General features: G+C 43.9%; 1 protein-coding gene across 3 annotated transcripts in view; it reads right to left on the reverse strand.

Moving 5' to 3' along the window:
* Positions 1-24,854, reverse strand: part of tnpo1 (transportin 1) — a 30,157-nt gene extending 5,303 nt beyond the window's left edge. The window contains exons 1-23 of one of the 3 annotated variants that reach the window (XM_061801247.1): positions 24,584-24,852; positions 24,325-24,440; positions 21,535-21,610; positions 19,527-19,676; positions 19,341-19,447; positions 13,967-14,100; positions 13,756-13,837; positions 12,886-13,008; positions 11,848-11,966; positions 11,593-11,653; positions 10,955-11,123; positions 10,733-10,885; positions 10,419-10,644; positions 10,083-10,254; positions 9,241-9,327; positions 9,061-9,168; positions 8,214-8,372; positions 8,018-8,105; positions 7,840-7,938; positions 7,528-7,623; positions 3,011-3,086; positions 1,043-1,142; positions 893-967 (exon numbers count right to left, since the gene is read on the reverse strand). In XM_061801247.1, coding sequence (XP_061657231.1) covers positions 893-967; positions 1,043-1,142; positions 3,011-3,086; positions 7,528-7,623; positions 7,840-7,938; positions 8,018-8,105; positions 8,214-8,372; positions 9,061-9,168; positions 9,241-9,327; positions 10,083-10,254; positions 10,419-10,644; positions 10,733-10,885; positions 10,955-11,123; positions 11,593-11,653; positions 11,848-11,966; positions 12,886-13,008; positions 13,756-13,837; positions 13,967-14,100; positions 19,341-19,447; positions 19,527-19,676; positions 21,535-21,610; positions 24,325-24,440; positions 24,584-24,704 — 2,697 coding nt within the window. In that variant the 5' untranslated portion in view covers positions 24,705-24,852. Of the gene's footprint in view, positions 1-892; positions 968-1,042; positions 1,143-3,010; positions 3,087-7,527; positions 7,624-7,839; positions 7,939-8,017; positions 8,106-8,213; positions 8,373-9,060; positions 9,169-9,240; positions 9,328-10,082; positions 10,255-10,418; positions 10,645-10,732; positions 10,886-10,954; positions 11,124-11,592; positions 11,774-11,847; positions 11,967-12,885; positions 13,009-13,755; positions 13,838-13,966; positions 14,101-19,340; positions 19,448-19,526; positions 19,677-21,534; positions 21,611-24,324; positions 24,441-24,583 lie in introns of those variants that run through there. The other 2 variants (XR_009792283.1, XM_061801248.1) reach the window with 2 other exon arrangements.
* Positions 24,855-25,900: the final 1,046 nt, after the last annotated feature.

Genomic DNA, 25,900 nt, shown 5'->3' on the forward strand with positions numbered 1-25,900 from the left:
TTCACGTGTAAATATGATGAGGGGGTCAAAGATTTTTGATGGTTTGGGAGTCATAACGGCTCTCTCTCTGAGGGAAACCGTAGCTACAAATTTGAGTTTGACACTCCTGCACCGCCGAAATCATTGTCACGAAAATCCAGTGATAACATTGTAAAAAAGTCGGACTATGGAACAAAGTTGTATGTTTTTAAGTCAGTAAGACTGACTGCACAGTATGAGAAAAAAGTGATAAGAGTAATTGCATAAAGTACCGTAATTCCCGGCCTACAGAGCGCACCATTGGGTACATACGTACGTCGCAGCTGTGTTAGACAGACGGTACACAGAGAGTTTAACACTAACGCTAGCGCCGCGCTAATGCTAGTGCCACGCTAACACCACGCTAGTGCTCCGCTAATGCTAGCGCCCCGCTAAGAGGGCCGGTTAAGAAAAACATACCTGTAAAAATCACCGAGACACGGCAGTAACACGCTAGCGCAGCGCTAACAGGGCCGTACCGGTAAAAGTCACTTCCTCGTCACATATATTCCACCGGTCTCATTCTTACCTTTTCCGCTCGAGTTCCCCCTTGCGGCCGTTAAAAAAAATATGGACGAATTAGCCGCATCACCGCATAAACCGCAAGGTTGAATGCGTGTGAAAAAAGTCACGGCTGGAAATTACGGTACTTTTTTCAAAAATCTGGAATATGAAGAAAAATGGGGTTGGAATTTTTTGTTGTATTCATAAAATTGGAACACTAGCAAAGTTTTATACAATCTTACAATTTTTAAAAATGCTGTGGTATTCCCAGAATAGTCTTACTTTTTCAAAAAAAAAAAGGGAATTATTTGCACAGAGCCGAAATATGACAAGAAATTTTTGGTTAGCATGTCCCACGTTTTGTTGTTACCTTGTAGAACATGTCTCGCAGATCTTCCTTGGGGTTGACCCAGGACGCCACCGCGTCGCAGAAGAAGATAAAATCCTTTCGAAAAGAAGGAGATGTCAGGCAACCGCCTCACGCCGAAATACATTTTTTTGGGTTTTGTTTTGCTCTCACCTGTACGACGCCCCCTGGGTTGACGCTGATCATGGTGCAAATTCCTCGGAAAGCAGAGTCTTTCTCCTCATTGTCTCTTATATTCCGCAGGGAGGTGCACCTGCCAACGGGGACCGCGCCGTTTAATGCGGGACGCCCTCGTCACATTGCACACAATCAAAAGTTTACTCACTGGGCTACGTTTTAACTTCAACGTTCATAATCGCCCTAGCGTCTCTCTTCTACAAATTAATTATGCTCGTGAGGAGATCAATTGTGTTTATCGGTCGGATCAAGCGTGCGCAGACTATGGAAGCCCATTGCAGCCGACGGGAGGGTGAACAAACCCCCGATACACAACGCGGAAATAACGGCGTGCAACTCCCAATCAGAGTCGTCCACCTCACACTTCCCCCTCCTCCGCTCTCATTCACGCACATGTATTCCGTTTTACTTCGGCTAATCTTCATTCCTCTCCTTCCCAGTGCGTCCCTCCAGCTTTCTAACTGTTCCTCCGCCTGCTCCCTGCTTTCATTGCATATCACAATATCATCTGCGAACATCATGATAATCTGCGAAGATCATGGTCCAAGGCGATTCCAGTCTAACCCCATCTGTCAGCCTATCCATTACCACAGCAAACAGCAAGGGGCTCAGAGCTGATCCCTGATGCACTCCCACCTCCACCTTAGATGGACACAACACACACGGCCACGCATTTTATCCACAGTACGTTTACCTTCGAAACCATGAAAAAGAAAACAGCCACGGCATGCGCTGTGAGCTGTCTGCCTGAAAATGCCCACATTTCAGCCTACAAGAACTTTGACCTCGAGCTATTGGATGAATGGAAACAAGCAAATTTCATGTAAGATCATTGTGGCTGAATTTACCTGAAATGATGCTAGTTTAATGTGCAGATTTCTAGATATTTTGTGCGGTGACTCAGTACATAAGTAGTATGTGAGGGTAGTTTTACTTGAGTTCTATTTTGGATTTTCTGCCCCACTAGCCTAAACACGCAAGCTAATCCACCTGTGCTGCTCAACCCACACCTCTAACCTAACTCCAGTACAACCTCGGTTCTGAACCACAATCCGTTCCAGAAGGCGGTTCGAGAAGCGATTTGTTCGAATCGATATATTCCACGTCTGCGTACAACGCGTGTCGTGGATTAGCTGGTCGGGCCGCGTGCGTTATGTTATTTCCGGGTCTTGTCGCACGCGTTCGAGTACCGATTTTCGTTCGAAGACCGATTTGTTTGAGAACGGAGACATTCGAGAACCGAGTAAAACCTCTCATCGCAACACTCAACCCTCAAACTCAGTGGCTCCCCAACCTTTCACACCTTAAATGTTAGAAAACAAAACGAAAAATGCTTCACGATTCAATTAAAATGTATTCCATATCAAATTTTTAACACCCCACACAGAATTGGAATGAAGGCAATTACTGGCTGTAATGGGCTTCCAGGGAAAAAAAAAAAAAAAAAATAGTGCGACGACTCAAACCTGCCGTTACTATATTTTGCCTCTCAGCAGTGCGATTTGCAACTTTAATAAAACAAATTTTCATAAAGATGAAAAGTGAGTGCGACGGCGACACGCCAGCTAAGTCGCAGAGACTGTTGGCGCTCGAGCCTGGCAACAAGGCCACATCTCAACTCTGATTGGCAACCAGCTGTCATGTGACCGTCACATAGCCTTTTTTTTAAACCAACTAGCAGCTACAGGGGACAATGACAAAAAATGAAAAACTAGACAAAATAACGTGGTGTTGCCAACAAAAAACAAAAACAAATCACAAGTAGGACCTAAAAGAGACAAGGTTAGTCACATGGTTGGCAATGATTTCACAACTCAAGAACAAAATGAATCAACAACACTTTCCATTTTAGAGGAGAGCGACAGCAAGGAGAAAGAAGAGCAACAGAGAAAAGATGAATGAAATTTTTTTTTTTAAAAAAAAAAAAGATTGAATAATACACACCAGGGTCTTATAAACTGCTGTAGCATGGGTGCCACCTCTTGAGGACAAACGTAACCAAGACGACCAATTGTTATTGCTACGGTAACGCAATCACGGTTACACACCACCAAACGCCAACCAAGACATGAGCAATGAGGAGGAGAGGGAGGGGGGAGTGGGGAGGAGAAAAAAATAAAGAAAAAACACACAACTCAGAGACATAAAAATCAACAGAATCTGCATGATCAGAAAAAACAGAAGATTTCACTTGGCGCTGGCTGTTAGCACACTACTGCCCCCTGCGGCCGAGGAGGGTAGGATGCAAAACATAGGACATACAAAACACGTTTAAGGGAGAACACATTGACAAGTTGGACGAAGAAAGTCATCGTGAACAAATTGGTTTGCCGTGAAATTCGTGAAAAAGGGACATATTATATATACCAAATCAAAAACAGTTCGCTGGCGTCTTTCGTTACCATACACTTTTATTTTTTAATCCCCCAAAGGGAGCACCTCTATGCTCCGCCCCTATACTGTTGGGCCAATAAGGGCGCGTCCACCTTTTGTTACTTGAGGGGGGGGGGGCGGCGGATATTAGGGCGTTGTGAGTAGGTAAGGGAAACGCTACATGTGGAAGCAGAGCCAAAAGCCTGTGTGTGTGTGTGTGTGTGGGAGGAGCATTAATATATAGAAATATTTTCCATCTATAGATGCAGCACTTCATCCACTGTGGATCCTCCCCCACTTCTCCATGCAATTAAGAATGTGTTGGTTATCAGAAGTTAACAATATGCTGTGCCTGCCACCAAAAAAAAAAAAAAAAAGGGGGGGGGGACTGCCAGTTGTGATGATGCAATTCCCAAAACTTCCAATTGAATTCAAATATTACCTCGACCCTTGGGTTAAATTTAAATCTAAGTAATAATACAAATAATTACTATTATTATAAGAAGTAATTAACAAACTTCAGGCAAGCCCGTTTTCAATTTATATACATTTTCACCAGTGAATTGAATTTAATTGAATTGCCAATAATTTGTTCAAATAAAAAAAAAAAAAGAATAAAGAATATTTTTTTGTGTTTGGTTTGAAATCATTAGAAAAACAAAAGATAATGTAGACAATTTGACTGGCTTTCTAGATACATACATATACATTAATTGATCTGTGGGATGGTTTGAATGTTTATTTTAAGGCATCTTTATAATGTAAAAAAAAAAAAGCCTCAGGGCAAATCTATGAACTCTCTCAGATACTTGAACTGTCTGAGAAGTGCCGTGAAAACTCTTCCTCTTTCTCAATCTGCGGGAGCCGTGCGGAATTTGGTCGCCTCAGGATTGAAAATCTGTTCTTAATTTGGATCATCACGAGTGAAAGTTCAGTTGGTCATGTTTAAATAAGTCTGTTTTGCTAAAAATGGAGAGTTGGAATGCATCAGAGATGAAAGAAAGAACTAGTTAGTTAAAGAGCAGTGTTTGTAGATTAATTTCTGGCTATTAAACTACTTAGCGAATTTCATTCATTGCATCACTCACAGACCTTTGACCTTTGTTTGAGAAGATGGTGTTTGCGTTAAGTATTAAACCAGACAACTTTTGTTGTTTGGTTGCCCAATTTCGTTCTTGATCGGTGGTACGGCATCCCGAGGACTTCAACCTTTTGTATAAAAGCCACTAAAAAAGTCAATTTTCCATAATATGTCCCCTTGAAATGTGATGATTCATGCCTCGCAAGCACATTTCTCCCTTAAACTCACCAATGTTAATTGTACACAACCAACAGAAGTGTGCATGTGCTTTTTTTTCTTTCCTTTTTTCTGTTTTGTCGCTTTCGCTGCTGCTGTTGCTGCTTTGTTTGAAACGGAAATGACAAAATGACTCCGACTACATGGAGGATAGGGAGGAAGGTTATCCGGGCACAGCAGGTCGGTGTGAGGAAATAGAGGAGGAGGAGGAGGAGGAGGAGAAGGAAGAGGAGAAGGAGGAGGAGGAGCAAGGACCTACGTTTTAAAAGACACAGAACTATGCAACATTCTCATTACAACAAACAGGCACATTTTGTGAACAAGTCCAATGACACATGCAGAAAGCAGATGACATAGAGATATATGTATATATTTTTAAAAAAATCGAGTTCAATGCAGGATCATCGAGATTTAAAAAATAAATAAATAAAAGATGTACAGCAGAGCCTCCAAAGTCAAAAACTTTTCAAATTAGGAAATTCACTTCATGTGAAATTTTGATGGATCTTTTCAGATGTTGACTGATTGTGATTACGATGGCGCACAGCTTTCTATTAATGTTTGATCCAGTTGTATTGATAACATTGTAAGAGATAAGGATACAAAGCGTTACGATGATGAATGTACTGTGTACAACCCCCCCCCGCCCGACTTCATAAATGTGTTCAGTGGGCTCTTTTAACACGACACGGTTCGGGATTGTGCGATAACCGATGTATTGTAACTAGAAACCTATTTACGATATTTTTGTATTTGGCAAAGGAAATTGAGGGGAAGAAGGGAGGGAATAAGATAATATAAAGAATTTGTGGCCGAGAGAGCGCACCTGGTTATAAGCCTCACCCAGTATATTTGTAAAGGAAATCCCATTTGGTACATGCATACGCCCACAAGTGCCCACATTAAAACACGAGATATTTACAAAGAAAGACTGTACAGAGAGTTTAACGCTAGCGCTACCGCACTAACGCTAGCGGAAATTACGGTAAATCACAATATGATGTTCCCAAAATTTTCCAACGATGCATATGGCATACCACGATTCAGCGATGAGCGGATGACTTGAATGATGATGGTATACCAGTCGAGTAGGTGTGTCTTACGAATAATGTTGTTACTGCAAGTCAACAGCCATTGCGGTACGGACATTGTTTGACTTTGGAGGTTCCGTCGTAGTTCAAAGTTCAATTTCAGCCCAAGTGGCTGTTTCCAATGCCGTACTTGGACTCCATCAATCATCCACCATTAGGTTCTAATCATTCCTATTCTAGCAGCCCTTGTGTCCACTGTTGCGTTGCAACTCTGCGGCCAGATCCTGCACCAAACGACATTTAACATTAATCGGCAGATATGCACTGACATTAAATAAAAGCAACAAATAAAGTGACGGCAAACAAACGGGAACACAGATACGCAATTCCTCTTCCACGGACACTTTGCCCTTGCGTCTTTGTCTTCTTTTTTTTTTTTTTTTTTTTAACCCTCTCAATAAACGTCCACAAGAGCAAAGTGTAACCTTGGTTAATCGGCAGCGTGTTGTGTGTGTTCCTTTCCAGTAAGTCACTGTGTGTACAAGTGCGCGTTTCCTGTTAACGTTTAACGATCCGCGGCTAACATTAGCGTCCGTGTCGGCTTTTGCGCTAACACGACCGGATGCCATTTAAAGCAGTGATTCCCGACTACCAGAAACGGTCCATTTTCACTCTATTAAAAATGCATTATTTCCTACAAATTCTTGTTATTCATCGATCTATGCCAGCAATTTTCAATAAATTCTCTTCCACGAGATGGCAGAAGATACAATGAACATGTATGCAACTGTTGCCATTTATACAGATTTTACACTCAATAAAATCATCATTTTTTTCAACATACAGTGATCTCTATTTCGTCGAGTCATCGGATAAAATTGATTTTGCATCGTCAAACAAATAAAATGTACCAGTGAGATGGCGGTATTTTTGGCGTCCACTTGGGGTCGCCATCCTCAAGTTCTGCATAGTAATCGAGTGAGTGTGCGTGACTTTAAAAGGTGAGGCCTGGCCTGCCGAGTGACATGGCGGGGGTGGGGGTGCAATTGCAGAATGTAAAGCTGGCTAACGGCTGCCAATGTTGAGTGACTTGGGTGTCAGGTGTGGCTGGAGCAGCCCGTGTATGAATGTGCTTATTATGCGTTTATTTTATGACTGTTTGATAACATAAAATGATGGAAAATAGTTGATCATTTGTGGAGATGTTACGATACATTCAAACTAGCAGCTCTTTATTTAAGTGTTACATGATCCCAACCTTCTTTCTTTTATGCACTCCTTCTTCCCGGCGTCCTTTTTTTAAATTTACAAAACATTTTTACGCAGAATAGCACACGAGTCTGCGGGAACATTAGTGTGGAAGAATGACCGCAGTGGTGCTTCCCGGCAGGTATTTTGCATCAACTATTTTTGTGTAATCAAATTCTTAGGGTTATCCATTTTTATTATTGTTTCAGGCGTTAGCGCACCCGAACAAAAACAACAAAAAAACATTTGTAAAGCTTTACAGAAGTGTGTGACTCTTCTGTGATAACGCAGATCACTGCATATGCTTTTTTTTTTTTTTTGCCATTTTTGTCGGGGGTCACTCTGTGAGATTATTCGATGTGCCTTAGCTCAGTAAAGACTGGGAATCACTGCTCTCTCCGGTGAACCTTTACGGCTCGCAGCCCGCAGAGTGGCTGACGCTCATGTGTGGGCGCGTTTGTGCGTGCGTGGCGGCCACTCTGGCCCGGCTCAGTACCGCCACAGTGTGGTACCTGTGTTTTCCAGAAGAGTCTTTGGCGTATTGGGCCTGTTAATAATCTCCACCAACTGGTGCAGCACCACGGCAACGTACGGCTGCATTTCGGGCCCTGGACAATGGCAGAGGTATATAAAAAAAAAAAAAAAAAATCTAAACAAGAAATGATGACGTGAATTTCGCCATCTATCGACCGGGAATTGTACAAACAACACTGACACTGAAGACGGATGCACAGCTCTCTTCCAAACATGAGGTTAATCATCAATGAAAGTGACAAGTGTATAATGTTACAGATGGTTTTCATTGGATTTCATTTTGTACTCACCCATTTGTATGGCTATCTCTCCTATTGCCCACGTTGCATTGTTGCACACGGATATAAATTCGGGGTTTAAATTAGTACCCAGTATGGGCATAAAGTCAGCTGAATGAAAAGAAGGGAAAAAGCCAGTTAGACGTCTTTGTCCTCGTGTTTCTCTCGAAAACGGATTCACAGTACACACCGATGCACGGTTTGACATGCTGGAAACACGCCTTTGTTAGATCCCCCAGCAGCGCGAAGGAACTCTGACGCACCTCAGGCATTTTGTCCTAAGCATTAAAAAAAAAAAAAAAAACAACAACAAAAGAGCAAGTAAGTTTTGTTTTTGTTTTTGGGGTGAGGCATGGTTGACGTGATGTTGACATCAAGGGCCTCACCTGCATGCACTGATACATGAGGGTGAGGATGTTGCTGCGGGCGACCAGTTGCTCAATGGTGCCTCCCAAACCCTCGGCCAGGCCGCTGAGGAGATCCAAAGCCACGATCATGAAGTCCTTGTCGGGCGCTTCGTACTGCTCTGGTTGGGACTGGTACAGCTAGCGCCAGTGAAGATTGCGGAGTCAGCAATTTTTTCCTCTATAAACTTCCGAGGTCAAATTGTGACATTCGTTGAGAATGTATGATTTTTCAATTTCACTAATTATTATTATGTTTTTCTAATAGTTTTCAATTATTTTCAATTCAGGTTTTCTTTATATTTTTTTTCGTGTTTTTAGGGACACTGTCCTAATCATTAATCAATATTTGTATTTTCTAATTTGTTTTGTAGTTATATTTATCAGCTAAATACGCATTTGATTTAATGACTTTTATCATCTTCATTTTACCAATTCATTTTCTGATTTAGTCACTATTTTTGTAAATGTACTTTGTTCACATTTTTTAAATTCATTTTATTGTTCATTTTATTTATTTTTTATAAACATACAGTATTTCTACTCATTGATTATTATTGATTTTCATGCTTTTTTTACTTTTTTAAAAACTGATATAATTACCAAATCTCATTTATTTTTTTCAATTAAAAAAAATTATCTCATTTATCAATGATTGTATGCACCTTTTTATTGCTCCATTTTCCCCATTCACTTTTTCTTCCCCCTTTTTTTTTTTAAATTGAAGCGGAAATTAGTTTATTTTTATTTCTGGTTCTGCGATAATCATCATGTTTTAGCTCGGCACTCAGGAGTTGTGCAATGTGTTTGCACGGCTTTGCTGGCTCACCATGGCCTGAGCGAGGGTCTTCTGGACCAGGTTGACGCATCTCTGGTAGACGGGCTCGCAGTACGGCAGGAAGCCGCTCTGCAGGGCCGTCGCCACGGAGGACAGACACTGACGGAGAGCGGACGTGGTTGGACAGCGAGCGAGCACACGCGAAACGTGTCACAGGCGGACGTCGCTCACCTCTAACAGGGGGAAGAGGTCTTTGTCCTCATCCTTGAGCTGGTTCCACTTCTGGATCAGGGGAGGCATCAACATCTGGATGTACTCCTAAGACAGAGTCGTTATTTGATTGGAAGCACAGAATGTCAACCGTGACATCGATTCCCTTAAGACGGATTCCCATTATGGTGCCCGTTTCCCACTTAGCGCTACAAACTGTATTATGTTCTATACACGGCTAATGTTCATCTCTCCATCCATTTTCTTTCGCCGCTTATCCTCACGAGGGTCACGGGATAATGTACTCCGTTAACATCATATTTATATTCTATATACCTCTCCAGTACCATATTTCTCAGGTTTAATATCTAATGATCCACATTTGCACGACATTTAAAATGCGTACTACTAATGTACCGTATTAACATATTTAACGTACCATATAAAAACATTGTGTAAATACACCTCTAATTTTAACATCCTACACGCCCAATTGATGTACCATATTTAATCATATTACATTCACAACATATATTTACAAAATCTTTACTTACATAGTTATTGATTTATGTCCCTAACGTGCATCGAATTTAACATTCTACAAACTTTTTAGCATATTTAATGTTAAGCCCCAAAGTGTGTATGCACCGGTAACGTACAATATTTATATCCATCCACCCATTTGTGCCATATTTAAAGCATGTAGCTGCAATCTACCATTTAAAATCATCTTTAACGTTCGATACACCTATTTACCATACCATAATTACCTCATATTTGATATTGGACCATAGAGACAACCTATTTAACGTCTATTTAGTGCGATGCAGGGAGTGCAAATCCAAAGGCACCAAAGACGTTACCGGTTTGTTCAGATGGTGTCCGACCGAGTCGGCGAGGGTCCCGATGGCGTCGTAAAGGATGAGAAGGTTCTTGTGCTGGTACTTGTTGAAGGCAAAAACCAGCGTGTCCAAGATGAACGCCAGGTAGGGCACCAGTTCTGTGCACGCCTCCTCCTCCAAAGTGGCGAAGGCGCTGACGAAGAGAGAACAACCGGATTTTGAAAAGCTTAATACACGATACGTCAACATAAATTGAATTGAATTTGAGTAATTCATTCGATAAAGTAACAAATATGTAACACTGTTTGGATTATTCCACGGTGGTATGTTCGTTTCATAAAGGTGTCTGCGGCTTACCTGCAAGCGGCCTCCTGCACGCGCTTGTTGCTGTCCAGAATGCGCTTGAGAAGTTCGGTCATGAGGGGCTTCAGATAGATGTCGGGGGGCTGGCTGACCACCCAGTGGGCGTAGCGGCTCAGCGTCCAGCAGGTGATGGAACGGACCAGCGCCTTCTTGTCCGACAGACACTCGACCAGGTGCGGAATCAGCTCGGGGAGGTACGGGATCATTCCCTGCATGCAGCCTGGAGACAACGGGCAAGGAACTTGTTCACCTTTTGTAATATTTGAAAATATTACCTGAAAAGATGAATCCAAAAATTCCCCGATTACCTTCGGCTATGGCTCCCAGCACGAGGATGCCCGACTCCTTGACGACCCACTCGGGATGAAAGAGCAGTTCTTTCAGAAGCGGTAGAATGTGCAGCAGCAGGTCGTCCCGGAACACGTTGGCCAGGACGTCCAGCGCCGCCGCTGAGCATTTACCTGACAACGTGATGGCCAGCCTGAGTATCACGAAATTCCACCCCCCGACCCATTTCGCTGAAGACTCACGCAAGTTCCAATCCGATATGGCGTCGTCATCGTCGTCCAGGTCGTCGTCATCGTCCTGGTCCTCGATGCCGTCGGCTTCGTGCTGCTGGGCGACCGTGCGGGAGCGGTGGAAGCGAGGGCGGATGTCCTGCTCGTTGTCGGGGACGGCCTCGTCCTCCTCGATGTCGCCCTGGTGACGGATTCAGTTGATATCTTCTTCCTACTACTATTGTACATCCATGCCACACAGTCCTCACCAACGGCGCTGACTGAATTAGCTCAATAGATTCAAAAAACAAATTTAAATCTGTCATTTATAGGGGACATATTCACTGTTCTTGCACTTCATTATGTTGCATCTCTTCCATTAGGCCTCAAAGCTGCCTGGCACGTTGGTAACGTGGTACGAGACTGAGGCGCGCAATTCTAAATTCGAACTTGGCCCCCGATACTGTAAATAAGCACATCTGCAATGTGGTGGGGGTGATCACGATAAACTGCAATACACCGGAAGTTCGCTGTACTCTATTTTCTAAACATGTCTATAAAATCATAGTTGGAACTTTTACATGGGATTGCAAAGATTTTCTCAACGTGGTCACTTGAATCGAAAGAATTTGTGTTTGTAAGTGGTCCACCTCACAGCCGCATCAGCTGACCTTGAGCATGATGATGTCGATCTCGGAGTACTTCATCCCGTTGACGAGCACCGGCGTGAGCCTGAGGGAGAGCGGACGTGACGAAAGGGCAAGGACGGCCAATTACTCACCGGGCGATTGCGCCGGACGCAGACGGTTAATCTGACAGCGTCGGGTGACGGACGTTCGCTCCCGAGGTCAACTGTCAAGGTTCTTAATCAGCGGCGGGGGAGGGGGGAGAGGGACAAGGTCCGCCGCCAATCGACAGCTTCTTACTTGGAGAGGTGGCCGCACAACACCTCCTTGCACACCGGCTGCTCGGCCAACGTCAGCCAGAACTCGCAGGCCTCCAACGCCACATTTTCGTCCTGGTCTTGGGTCCTCTGGAGCATGTACTGCGAGGAGAGAAAATGTTCATTCCTTAATATATTCACCAGTGGGAATGTTGTTGTTCCACGGTTCTGGTCCTGAGATAAAAGGTGCTGGTCTCTAGGAAGAAGGTTCTAGTCCCATGAAAGAATCTCCTAGTGCCTCGAGCAAAGGTGTCAAACTCACGGCCCCCCCCGGGGCCAGATCTTGCCCGCCACATTATTTTATGTGTATTTTATCATCGGCGTCAAAATCTATGATTCTTGTGAAAATATGTCCCAACATCTCAAATTGTCATATATCATAAAGGACAAAGTTGAGACATTCTAAGCATTTTTCTCTTCCTAGACGTGAACAACGGTTGAAAAAACCATTATACGATTGATATCTGATTGCAATACTAGATCATAAATTTCATGGGTAAAAATCCATCCATCCATTTTCTTCACTGCTTATCCTCACGAGGGTCACGGGGAGTGCTGGAGCCTATCCTAGCTGTCAACAAGCAGGAGGCAGGGTACACCAAGAACTGGTCGCCAGCCAATCGCAGGGCACATTGAGACAAACAGCCGCACTCACAATCACACCTAGAGGCAATTTTAGAGTGTCCAATTAATGTTGCACATTTTTTGGAATGTGGGAGGAAACCGGAGTGCCCGGAGGAAACCCACGCAAGCACGGGGAGAACATGCAAACTGCACACGGGCGGGTCCGGGATTGAACACGGGACCTCGGAACTGTGAGGCCGAGAAGAGAAAGTTCTAGTCACGAAAGAGAAGGTATATGACGTATTATGCACCTATGTTAACATATTTCATGATTTTCTGCATATAAAGTCAACGATTAATGACAATAAGGGGAGATAGACAAGTTGTTTGTTTGTAATATGGCGGCAACGTTGACGCGCGATTCGGCGCTCTGCAAACGTAACGCGCGGCCGCTCACCTCGACGATGTTGTGCATGTGTGGCAGCAGTCGGTCCAGGCGGACCTCCAGCAGCATGACAAGCGCTCGGCACACGTTCTTGCGTACTTCGGGCTCCTCGTCGGTGGCCAGCGCAAACAGGTTCTACACACAGCAAAAAGAACCGCAAATTTAGAGCTGGGATTCTTCAGCGGCGACTCATTGTAGGTACAGAGCTGAACATCCATCCGTTATTTGAGCCGCTTGTCCTCACAAGGGTCAAGGGAGTGCTGGAGCCCATCCCAGCTATCGTTGGGCGGGACGCGGGGTACACCCAGAACTGGTTGCCAACCGCAGCGCACAATGAAACCAGCAACCATTTTCAATTTATGACAACACTTAAGGGCAATCAAATTTTAATTAACGCGTGTTTTTGGGCTGGGGGAAGAAACTGGAGCGCCCGGAGAAAAACCACCCAGGCACGGGGAGAACGTGCACACTCCCCACAGTCAGGGTCGGGATTTGAACCCCAGAACTCTGAGGCAGACGCTCTAACCAGAACGGGGTTAGGCTCAGATACTGCTGGATTTACGTTGCATTATGTTATATTTATGCCGTACAATTGTTTTTCATAGACAAATTGGACGGTAGCTAAATGGATGAACTAAATACAGACAATGGATGATGTAAGGACTCTAAAAAAAAATCAACAGGCTGGACATCACTATAAAAGATGACAGGTGAAGTAAAGTAACAGTTGAGAAGGAGGAGATCCGGCCCAAATTATATTAAATCAGAATTCCATTCCATATTTAGGATGATATAAATTTGACAGTTTGCTACTGAATCGTGCACAACGGTCTCATGACTTCGCACAAAGCAGAGATCACGCGACGCGGCGGCCACACTTGCCTCGATGAACGCGTCGATGTGCAGCATGAGGGCCTGCGTCCTGCAGATGATGAACTGGTTCACGCAGGCGATGGCATGAGACCTGAGAACGCACAAAGCGCACCAAAGCGTCGGCCACATGTTTCGCCGCGGGGCGAGCGCGCTGTCAAAGGCGCCTGTGTGTGCGACCGGAATAAAGATGACTTTATTGGCCGATGTGAATGCGCTTTACCTGATCTTGGGGCTGCTGTGCTTGAAGAACTGCAAGAACTTGGGGATCATGATGTTGAGGGGACGATCCAGCGTGTCGCTGTCCAAAACCTTGGCGGAGTCCTCGCAAATCTTCTGCAGGGCTCCGAAGGCCCCCTGGACAGCGAGGAAAGACGCTTAAACGCCACCAACTTCATGTGTGGAACAAAATGGGTAAAAAAGGCTGACTTGAATGATTTCAACAGATAACATATCCAAAACACTTGAATGTCATTTAAAACTTCTCTTACAACATCGCCCTCGGGGAAAAAAATGGATTCCAAATGATTAGATTTCAGAAAAAAATGCACCGGAAGCACGCATCTACATCCAGCGAAGAATCTCTGTGATTTCCATTCATTACACACAACCCAGGCTAAACTTAGCTCCTCCCCTGACTCGCCAAGTTTGTCTCTCAGATGAAATTGTACAGTATCACTTCAACATAGTTCCTGAAGACTACTAAATTACTTCTCTATTTAAACTGGTCTTTTGTGGCCTATTGGGAGTGTTTAACAAAAGGACAATAAGCACAAAAAAGTGTATTTGAGAGTAGTCACCCCACACACACACACACACACACACACACACACACACACACCACACACACACCCTACAGCAACAGGGTGCAGGCATCAGTGTCACGCACAACAATGCGGTCCTGACGCCTTCCTAAAAGGGTTTCCGTGGAAACGGTTGCCATGGCAGCATTGCCATCAGGACAGACGACAGAATGTGGGGGGAGCAGAAAAAGATGAATAAATAATACAGACACTGGGCCTCTGTGTGAATTTGTCAAGCTACTGTAGGCGCCAAAACATGTTGGGGGCACCTCCGTATCATCAGAGAAGGGAAGCGACGCGGGGAGGAGCGGTCGAGGAAGCGTTCCGATAATGCCAGGATTGAGGGTGAAGCCCCACCCGCCGTAAACCCAACCCCCACCAAAGTCTTATTATGGGAGACCATTCAATAAGAGACTCAGTCCCATCCAAATAGCATAAATAATAAATGCGGGGGGAAAAAAAAAAAAAAAAAAAGAGACAGCAGGCACGGGGAGAACGTGCAAACTCCACTCAGGCGGGGCCCGGATTTGAAACCTGGTCCTCAGAACTGTGAGACCAACTCCCAAACCAGTTGCTCCACCGTGCTGCCAGAACCAAAATCTATAGTATTATTAGATATTAGATGGTGGCGCGGTGGCACAGTTGTTAAGATGTACAATATATTAGATATTATTATTCGTATAGTATCATTATAGTACTTATTAGTATCCACTGGGGATGGAAACTGAGCTCAACCGCAAATAGTGAAAATATGCGAATAACTGACGCCTTATAATTGCCATTTAAAAAAAAAAGAACTTGTGAATGATGGGAGTTTAAAAAAGCTGTGAATAAGATGGGGTTTACATAAATAAAATTAGACAAATGCGTAGGAATCCACATTCTACTCTAGTATGGAGTCCATTTATAATGTGGCAAAAAAAGGAACTGTTTGGATTTTTAAATAATCATACAACAGCATTGATGTCGCCCATTAACAATCATTGCATCTATGAAAATGACACATTTAAAGTGACAAAATGAAAGCCATCATTCTTTAAGTATAGAGATAACGTTTAAGTAACATTCATGCAATTAATAATGATATTAAATGTGTAAGCAGACACATGTTTATGCTAAAAACAGTTTTTTTAACTGCCACGTAAGAATATCAGCATATGCTATATTTCATATTTTCTCCAGTTTCAGTCACACATCAATGTGTTGGTAAAAATTGATATGAATTGAATGCAAACAACGCACTTGGAGTCCATCAGCGCTTGTGGAAATCGCTCCAGACAATATTAAATGAGGTTAAGAAACGAGCGCAGAGATGGATCGGATCGGTTTTCCCCATCTAGGCGTACGGTAACAAAGGAGCGGACACCCAACAATCTAAATAAAGTAATCCTCCTTCCCCTGTTCGGCTCTTTTTATAGAGACGGTGGCCGGCCTACAAGTGCTGCATCGGGGTAGGCTTAACCCTTTAAAGCCACCAGGTCATGATGTCATAAGGACTCGACGGGTGAAATTGACATTACAGCGACTCGACAATTCATCACAAACCGTTTCAGTGTCATTTTCTGCCGCGTTCCTGTATTTTAGGCTCTTTCTTGCAGCCACCAAAAACATTTCCATAATTCAGCCCTCTGCAACAGTTAGCCATGTGAAATTTGGTACATGTAGAGTACTTTTCACAAATAAACCCAGAAAAAAAGCGTCAACAAGTCATCCTTCAAAAGGACACGGCCAGTCAGCCGTTTCAACCACGAGCCGCTATTTTAGGGTCACTGTGGCCATTTTCAGGACTCGATCACAGCCGAGCTGGCCCGAAAAAGTTTCTCCCATTGCTCCCAAACTTGAAACATGCAGAGCTCGTGCACCTGCGTCATAAAATCACGTGACTTTTGTTTACGTCGCCATATTGCCGGTGTAACAAAGCAGTGTTCAATGCTCAGTCGGTTGGAGACGACATGAAAATATGTCTCATAGCACGACGCCCAGAGTTTTGTCTGATACCGTGAAACGTTTAGAAAGTGATAATAAACAAATGTACGTGGAAAAATGAGAGACACTCAGCATGGAGGACCCGTATTTAATGCCGAAGTCGATGTTTTCGCCGATAAGAAATTGGACTTCCGCTTGTCTTGGACAACTGGATACGCACGTGTATCTGGTGAGTAAGTCGTCGAGATTGACACGGAAAAGTTTGAACGCATATAAAAAGTCTGGACTCATACCAATACTTTGTTTCTGGATCTGTTCACAGACAATACTTTTGACGGCTCGTGAACGCGGAACCGTGTTCGGCGACACGTTAACCTCTGCCTGAATCCGTCGATCTTTTCAGCTAGTATTCAATACAAATACCAATATTTAAATAAATGACCCCTGGTTTTACATAAACACTCATTCATTAACTATGATTTAAAAAAAACACGGAACACGTACACGCCAGCGATTGCGGCCACACTTAACCTCCGTAAACCTCTTTTTTTAATACGCATCGCTCTCAAATGAGCCAACTTGGATTTCTAAATACTTCTTGGTAATTTGAGATTGAGAAGAATAATTCCTACCTGAAATGAAATAATCGCTACCCAGGCGTGTGTATATTTTGGTTGGCTACCATCCATCGTGTTTAATTGGCGAAATCCATGAATATTTTCTGTTCTATTCAGCTGGTATTCCATAGAATGATCTCTTTGAATACCTGTCTGGTCTGTTGTGACAACCGACGGCACAACAGTTCTCGGGTATTGTAAATATTCTCCTCCGGTTCAACGTCCCCCGCAATGTCGAGCAGCTCTGTTTGACCGGCAACAGGCGCCGTGAAAACGGTGACGTCACCTGCACGAGCTCGATGTAGACACATGGGTGACACTAAATTGTCTAGTACATTTTTTTCAGGGCCACGGAAACGAAGTTTAATGATTCAAGGTTGACTTTTCTCCAATATGTTCAGACAAGGATGTGGCGTACGTGGGAATGCAATAATGATTTCCTACGAAGAGTCATCACGAAAGTGTTGAATCAATAATTAAACACTTCTCTTGGATTCATTTGAGTCATGGGCGGATGGAAAAGCCTCAAAACACAACATACCACATGACCACCTCTCAGAATTCGGGGCACATCAAAAAACAGAAAGCCAGCCACAAAGCAATACGAGCAATATGACATTTCTGCAACAACTCGGCCATTGATAAGTAAGAGGCTTTGACGCGTCCAAGCTGCTTTCCAAAATCACGGCCGGTCTTGTGAGGAGTTGCTACATTTGCCGCCGCATTATAAGCCTCGCGCACATCGCGATTCTTAGCCATGACCTAAATCTCCGCCTGGGAATAAGCTTCATCGGCGAGGTGGCCGCCGGCGCTTTGAAGGAGAAGAAGAAAAAGGCTAAATGGAGGAATTTCGCTGTGGCCCTTCTTCTTTTCGGCATTTTTGTACACAACGCAATGCAAGGAAGCGCGCTGTGTTTGATGAGGCTCGAAAAGTGGGTGCCACTTGACATTAATGGCTGCTAAGAAAGATAAAGATACTTTGAAGTCCTGTAAATTGAAAAATAATGTCTTCTAAATTAAAAAAAAAAAAACACGTCACCCCCGCCCCTGCGTCGATCGCGAGAGGCTGATTGCTTGAGAAGTAGATCTTTGGGTAAAAAAGTCTGGGCACCCCTTCCGTAGTGGGAGAAATTGGCCCAATTATAAATAAATGGGAATCTCACAATTGAGTTGGGGAGCCACAGATGCGAACAAAGCCGATGGGGTTTCGCGTCGTGGGGGAGGGGCGGCGAATGCCAGGGGCCATTTTAGCCACACTCCCCAAAAATTCAGGACAACCGAAATAAAAATAGTTCAACACATTAGCTCCATTATTCTGTGCTACGGTATTTTCCGCACTGTAAGGCGCACCTAAGAGCCTTTAATTTTCCCAAAAGTGCGCCTTATAATCGGGTGCGCCTTATATACGGATCAGTATTGAACCTTTAGCGCGGCCCGTCTGATGGATGCATAACGTAACCCCAGCCTCTAGTGTAACGTCTATTCTATGCGCCTTCTATATGAAAAAAGTTTTAAAATGGGCCAGTCGCTGCGCCTTACAGTGCGGAAAATACGCTACATAGTTTTGAGTCTTTGCACAGGTCTTCGGAAACTGTCTTCAATTTTGCTGACGTATTTAAAAACAAAACTCTATGACTTGACTTTCCAGGATCTTCTGTTTGCAAAGAAATGAGGGGAAAGGCATCAGTGTTTACAAATGTGACAAAAGTGTCTGCAAAAGAAGCCCACACGGTATTTTGGATAAAAGTGATTCCACACAATGAATAATCTGTAATTACGTCTGTCGCTGCAGCGGCGAGACGTTCATCCGGCCAGCGGGACGCGATCCAGATGACTCTTTAACCCCGTCCAATTCCGCAATAAGTCACGAAACAGAGCCAGGCCGCACCTTTTCGCTAGATAAGCAAAGGAGCACTCCGGGCTTCGTTTTTATGGTCTAAATGTTCCAAAAATGACATCACCACAGGAAGCACAGTTACTGCAGAAGGCAACCAACCATAAATGTCAAGACCCGGTCCTTGATCACACCAACAAGACGTTTGGTAAAGCTCCGACCTTGTGCGGCAGAGTTCTTAGACTTTGCTTCCGCCCACGCACAATGATGTAAACGGTGACGCGTCACCGTGCAGCACCACTCATCTGTCTCACATACGCGGGTCAGATTTGGCCACAATCTGCTGAACGCGCTTCGAAAACGGCCCAAATCACCCTAAAATGGCTTCAAACCAAAAGGCAAAGACCGCCAGCTCACCTCACACGTGTTGTAGTCTTCTGAATCCAGCAGCTGGCACAGTTTGGGCAACAGCTCGGGCCAGTTTTGCAGCTCACCCTTGGACGCAATCGTGGTGATCAGAATACCTGATTGGGAGGGAAACACATCAAAATCAAACGCCGCAGCAACAAGGAACGGGCCGGCCGATGCAGCAAAACGACCTACCCACGGTGGCACGGATGAGCGGCGAGGAGTCTCCGATGTTTTGGAGGCACTCGCTCTTGATGAAATCTGACACGCCGGGAGGGAAATTCTGATAGTGAGCTTTCACGTTGTTCTTCAGTATCAGGCCGCTCAGGGAACGTGTGGGCTCGTCTTTCAAGGGGGGGGAAGAAAGAAACGTTGGGTTGACTTGGGTGACAAAAACACAAAGCAGGAATTGTCACAACACGCCGGCTGGTTTTTTTCCGACATAAAATTTAGACACGGGCGCCTCCGCTTGTAAAAGCTCTGACATCATGAAAAATGTCATCATTTGAACGCCACTGCACTGAAGGCCACTTATTTTTTACGGCAAATGCGGTATTACGCCAGTCTGACTGGTCGCCGGGCAGAAAAAAATGACAGTAACATCTTTCACGCCGAACTTTATAAGTCTTTTATTTGAGGTGAGACACACTAGATTAAAACATGTTTTAGTAAATCAACTGACTGAGGTGTTTAGAATTACCGTAATTTCTCGAAAATAATGCGCAATGTTTTCCAAAAAGTCAATAGAGCGCATTATATTTAGGCATGGATGAAAAATAAAAAACACAATCACATTGTATAGTCACATACAGGGACATAGAGTGGTTAAAAAAATGTATACGTATACCGTAATTTCTCGAGTATAAAGCGTCCTGAAGTATAATCCGCACCCCCAAAGTTGACCTAAAAAAAGTATCAGGAAAACCCTTCTACCAATGTACAATGCGCAACACCAATTTGCTGCCGCCCATATGCTCAAAATATTGGGAATTCTCTGTATTTATATTTTGTTAAGTTTGTACTTGTATTGTTTTTCAAAAAACTGTCTGTACCAAAATCATTAATAATAATCATTGTCCACGTGCTGATGTAGCCGTAACATAATCTCGGGACAGGCCACAGGACCCGCTTGTCCTGGGCCCTGTAATTGCCAGAACAGAATCCCTCAACCAACTAAAATACTTAATAATGGCACAACATTTTATGATAACACATATTACATTCTTAAATAAATATTGAACATTGTTTGACTTAAAAAATGTTTTTGCATGAAATATTTGTGCATAAAACGTTTGTGCATAGTGCAGTTTTTCCTCTAGATGACAGATCCTTGGCCAAGACTTCAAAAGCAACATCTGGCTCATCTCCAATCAGAAAAATATCCATCGTATCTTAATATTCTGAGCATATGGATAGCAGCAAATTAGTGGTGCGCATTGTACATTGGTAGAAAGGTTTTCCTGATTTCTTTAGATCAACTTTGGGGGTGTGCATTATACTTCGGGACGCATTATACTCGAGAAATGACGGCATGTCAATTCCGAGCAAACTATTTGTCCACTACCTGGTGCTAATTTTTGCTATTGAAAGCATGCAGCAAACGGTTTTGTGAGTCTTTTCTGTAAAAGTGCATCCAGCAGTTTGACAGATGAAGTGCAGCAATCACGCGACAATGACAAAGTTTTCATATTAAAGATAAGCAGAAATGTTTTGCAGATTTGGTAAAAAGGGAAACAGGGAAGATGTGTTGTTAAAAACACGGACTTGCAGGATAAAAAAAAGTTTTCATCAGTTCTTGAGTTACACACATCGAGGGGCATGCAGATGAACGCAAAATGTAACCTATTATCGTAAAAAAAATTGGACGAGCGACGAGCATCAATAATAAAAAAAGACTAACGAGGGGACTAACGGCAGCGTGTCGCAAATGTCTTGACGCGGCGGACATGTAGGTCATTGGCAGCGCAGACGGCCGAGCGGCGGTCCGAGCGCTGCCAGGAATCGGGTTTAAAATTAGAGCGACCCATATTCCCAGAGCGTCTCGTCATCCGCGGCCGTCAGGTCAGAGCAGCCGCCGCGCTTATGTAAAAATAAATAAATCGAGACGACGTCCAGTGCGTCAAAGCGTTGAGGGACGAAACTGGAAAAATAAATAAATAAAAAAAAAAAAAAAAAAAATTTACAACAGTCACTGTCGACTTACCTTCTGATTTGAGCTTGGTCAGAACGAATATTAAGTAGTTGTTAAAGTCGGGAAACTGATTCAACTGCTCCAGTCTCTGAGGAAAAAAGTGGTTGAGGAAAAAGGGCAGCAGAGCAAAAACCGGTGGTCTGGTGGAAAACAATTAGCTGTGCAGGTCTTGTTCGTGGCAAAATACCGTGGGCTTCGTGATTGGGATGAACAAATGAAAACTATTCTTAAAAGGGTGGAGCAGGCGGGAGGACAGATTTTCTCATTTCAATCACGTCATATTTCTTTTGAAAGGTGGATAGGGAAAAAAATGTGCACAAACGTTTTGGTTCTAGAGTTTTCGGCGGTTACAGTTTGGATTGGGGTTAGGATTAGGGGGTTAAGGATGGGGTCGGGTCTTCCAGGTTTGAGTAGTTAGTTATCGGCTAAGGTTAAGATGTGAGGTTTTGCGTTATGCTAATGGTTTCAGGGGGTTATGGTGGGGTCAGGGTGAATGTGTGAGGGTTGGGTTCCAGTTGGGCGCCTACCCAATAGGAAAAATCCATTTTATATTTAGTCCGCCCCCTTTAAAACTTCCAAATGACCATGAACTGAGCACACAGAAACTTTTCATCTCCTAATCGGACTCGCAGCATCAATTCTGTTGCCACCTCCTCCCCGCTCTTAAACACGCGTGCACACACATACATAAAAATCTAATATGAGTTTGCCCTGGAGTGCCAGGGGACGTTTGCAGAAGATATTAAAGATATTAAATCCCCTCGAGCGCAACCAACGCACAATGACCACCGAGAGACAGACGAGCCGCTAACAGAACTTGAGACATTATCTGAAAACATAATACGGTGGCCCATGACCATTTTGGATGATCGTATTAGTCACAAGTACGCATTTGGAATCAATCGTCGACTACCGATGGAACCGTGGACTGCCGGCCGAGCAATTGCGAGGCACATGTTCACAAGCATTCCCACTCGCACCCACGGACAATTCAGAGTCTTCAAGGATCTTAACAACCTTTTTGGAATGTGAAAGGAAGCCAGAATATTTGGAACAAAACCGCACGGGCACAAGCGGAACACGCATGCCGCGCCACAAACGAAGGGCGGAGAGGAGACTCGAACGCGGAACCTCAGAACTGCGACGTGGACATGCCGACCACCCTTTTACTGTGCGACACCGTTAATTCATATTAAAAATACATGTCTGGAATTGCACTATTGTCCCTGCTTTCTTCATATTCAAAATAAAGAAAAACCCATTGCGACAGTCTGCGGACATACCGGTTAGGCAAGGAGATTTCCGCGGGGACCCTCAATGTCTCGTAAAAAGGAGTTTCCTTCAAGTTCATAATTACTATTGTTTTAGTCATCATTCACACACTTAAGCTGTCACAGTGTTACCAACCACGACCCTGTCAAGGGCTCCCTTGTCCCTTCTCATGCAATGGACTGTTCCATCTGATTCAGGAAGACGGTGACAAAACGAACTTTGGCGATTTTGAGGAAAACCACATGACGTTATTGCCCAGCGGCGCCAAGAAGACGAGAGGAAAGCAAACCGCTTCGAATCGAATGCACAAAAACGACATCAGCAAAAGTGAAGATGCTGCTGGCAGTTGCAGTAGCGCTGCTGTCAGTGTCAGATGAGGAAACTGCAGTGGCGAGACACGAGTGACGGTTTTCATCACCAAAACGTGAGTTTTTAAGCGCTCCAATTGGTCAACTCGTCATGTGGTTCAACGTTCTTTCAAAACCGACAAAAATATAATACATAAATCTATAGTAGTTCCAATTGATTGACTAGAAAACTTTATCATACTAGTCAACGACTCTGATCATTTATAATAATTCTCCAAATACTTTGAGTGCAGCCTCTAAACACCAAATAAATATTCTCGGATTTCTACAGTCCTTTGTGAAAAAAGATTCTCTTTTGTGTGTAAACAAAAAATGACCTTTGCAGTCTGTTTTTGCTTTGGACAGCAACAATAAAATATCTTTCTGCTATGTTACAAACCAGTAACTGAATCATAATCAGATCATGGAGGAAGTTCAATCAATTATGAAAATAATCATTATTAGGAGTATAACTAACTTGTAATTGATATGTAGTTGAAATGTGTAGTAGCATCACAACGTGTATATCAAACTAGCATCCCTTTTGTTGCCTGGAGCAAATCAGAAGTAGCTCTGTCTCAAAAAGGTTGGTGAACATCACTCTTCACCAGTCAGCTTTATCAAATCATTAATCAATACCAAATAAGAATGATCAGTTAATAAACAGTAATAACACACAAATTTGCGATTAACTTTCATGCAAAATAATTTTGCATCAAACAGATTAGTCTAAAAGAAAATATTCGGGAGTGACAGCCCTGTAACAATCCCTAAGAAGGATTTTAAGGACTTTATTGAGCTCACTGAATAGACGAATTTTCTTAAATTCACATTTTTTACTTGATAAAATAGACGCAGTTGGAGGATGTGCTTGTGCTATGTGCTGCTAAACTGAGCCACCAAATCACTAAACACATGCTTGTTTATAATGGAGTTGAAAACGTGCACATATGTAGAGCGTATGCAATGTAGTAATTGTAATGTAATGTCAATGTAGACATAAAGAAACCGAATTTATTTGCCGTGCCATGTTGCTGCGTTTTACTGCTAAGCAAACCGTGCAAACTCGCCACGGCAAATAATGTGTGCATACAAGCACAAACGCAAACCGAGATTAACAACAAAAAAAACAACAATAGGTCCGAATTTATATAGAGATAATCCTAAATAACAACAAGGATACTTGCTGGACGGATCTTTGCGTGGATGTATCCGGCGACTGGGACTCTTTGAGCAGCTGTAAAATCTGCTGGAGTCCCTGCTCGTCTGGCTTCCAAGCGCACTCCATCTTTGCTGTGACTGCGGGTGAAAATGGAGGAAAAAAAAAAAAAAAACAGAAAGAGGAGAAAAGAAAGAAAGACAACACGGCGCCTAGCTAGCAAGATGATTTCCTCCGCATGAACGACACGAGAGGCGGGAACAGCACGCTCGACGTGACCCACCGGAGAACCGGGGGAGGGGAAGCGAGTCCGAATCTGGCCTTTTGTTTTTATCTCGGCCGGGTGAGGCCGGACGTCGGCTGAGCGAGGAGAAGAGCAGAAGCGCGCGCGGGGTGTCAGACATGGGCCTGGCGCGGCGGAGACGTCCGCAGCGGCGAAGGTGAAGCCGCTGACACGCGTGCAGGGGGAGGAAGGCCTCGCGCGCCCTCCAGCCGCCTTGAACTGGTTTGACGGGGGCAGCGACCAGGTGGCCGCGCGGTCCTAGCGCCTCTCACAATCGGTCTCATCCACTTCCATATAGAGCTCGTGAACCTCCGTCAAAAAAAAAAAAATAAATCACGTGACTTTCGTTTCCCTCGCCATATTGGCGGTCAAGCTAAGCATTGCTCAATGCTGAGTCGGTTGGAGATGACACGGAAATGTGTCTTGCAGCACAACTCCCAGAGTCTTGTCCGATACCGTCAGACATTTAGAAGGTGAATAAGAAACGACAGTTCTTCTTCTTTTCCTTTCGGCTTGTCCCGTTAGGGGTCGCCACAGCATGCCATCTTTTTCCACTTAAGCCCATCTCGTGCATCTTCTTCTCTAACCCACTGTTTTCATGTCCTCCCTCAATACATCCATCAACCTTTTCTTTGGTCTTCCTGTCTCTCGCTCTTTTGCCTGGCAGCTCCATCCCCAGACCCTCTCGCCTCTGGACATGTCCAAACCATCGAAGTCTGCTCTCTCTTCCCCTGTCTCCGAAACATCCAACTTTGGCTGTCCCTCTAATGAACTCATTTCTAGTCCTATCCAACCTGCTCACTCCGAGCAAGGACTTCAGCATCTTCATTTCTGATACCCCAAGTTCTGGTTCCCGTTGTTTCTTCAGTCCCACCGTCTCTAATCCGTACATCATGGCCGGGCTGACCACTGTTTTGTAAACTTTGCCGTTCTTCATCCTAGCGGCGACTCTTCTGTCGCATAGAACACCAGACACCTTCCGCCAAGTGTTCCACCCCGCTTGGACCCGTTTCTTCACTTCCATACCACACACTCACTATTGCTCTGTCTCTCCCGCAAGTATTCTGTTGAATAAGTTGGTCAAAAACTCCACAACCACCTCACCAAATTGCTTCCATACCTCCACTGGTCCGTCATCGGGACCAACTGTCGGACCAAAGCATTTTCAATAATAATGGGAATAATGAAAACAATAAAATGATTTTTTATGTGTAGAAATGACACAAATATTTCAAGATCGAATAAGTAGTTTTTAGATGGAAAATTTTGATCTGAGAAATGCACCAAAGTGACTGAAAAAAAAACTGCAATTTAACA

Source organism: Syngnathoides biaculeatus, chromosome 17 (genome assembly GCF_019802595.1).
Source record: "Syngnathoides biaculeatus isolate LvHL_M chromosome 17, ASM1980259v1, whole genome shotgun sequence".
Taxonomy (NCBI): domain Eukaryota; kingdom Metazoa; phylum Chordata; class Actinopteri; order Syngnathiformes; family Syngnathidae; genus Syngnathoides; species Syngnathoides biaculeatus.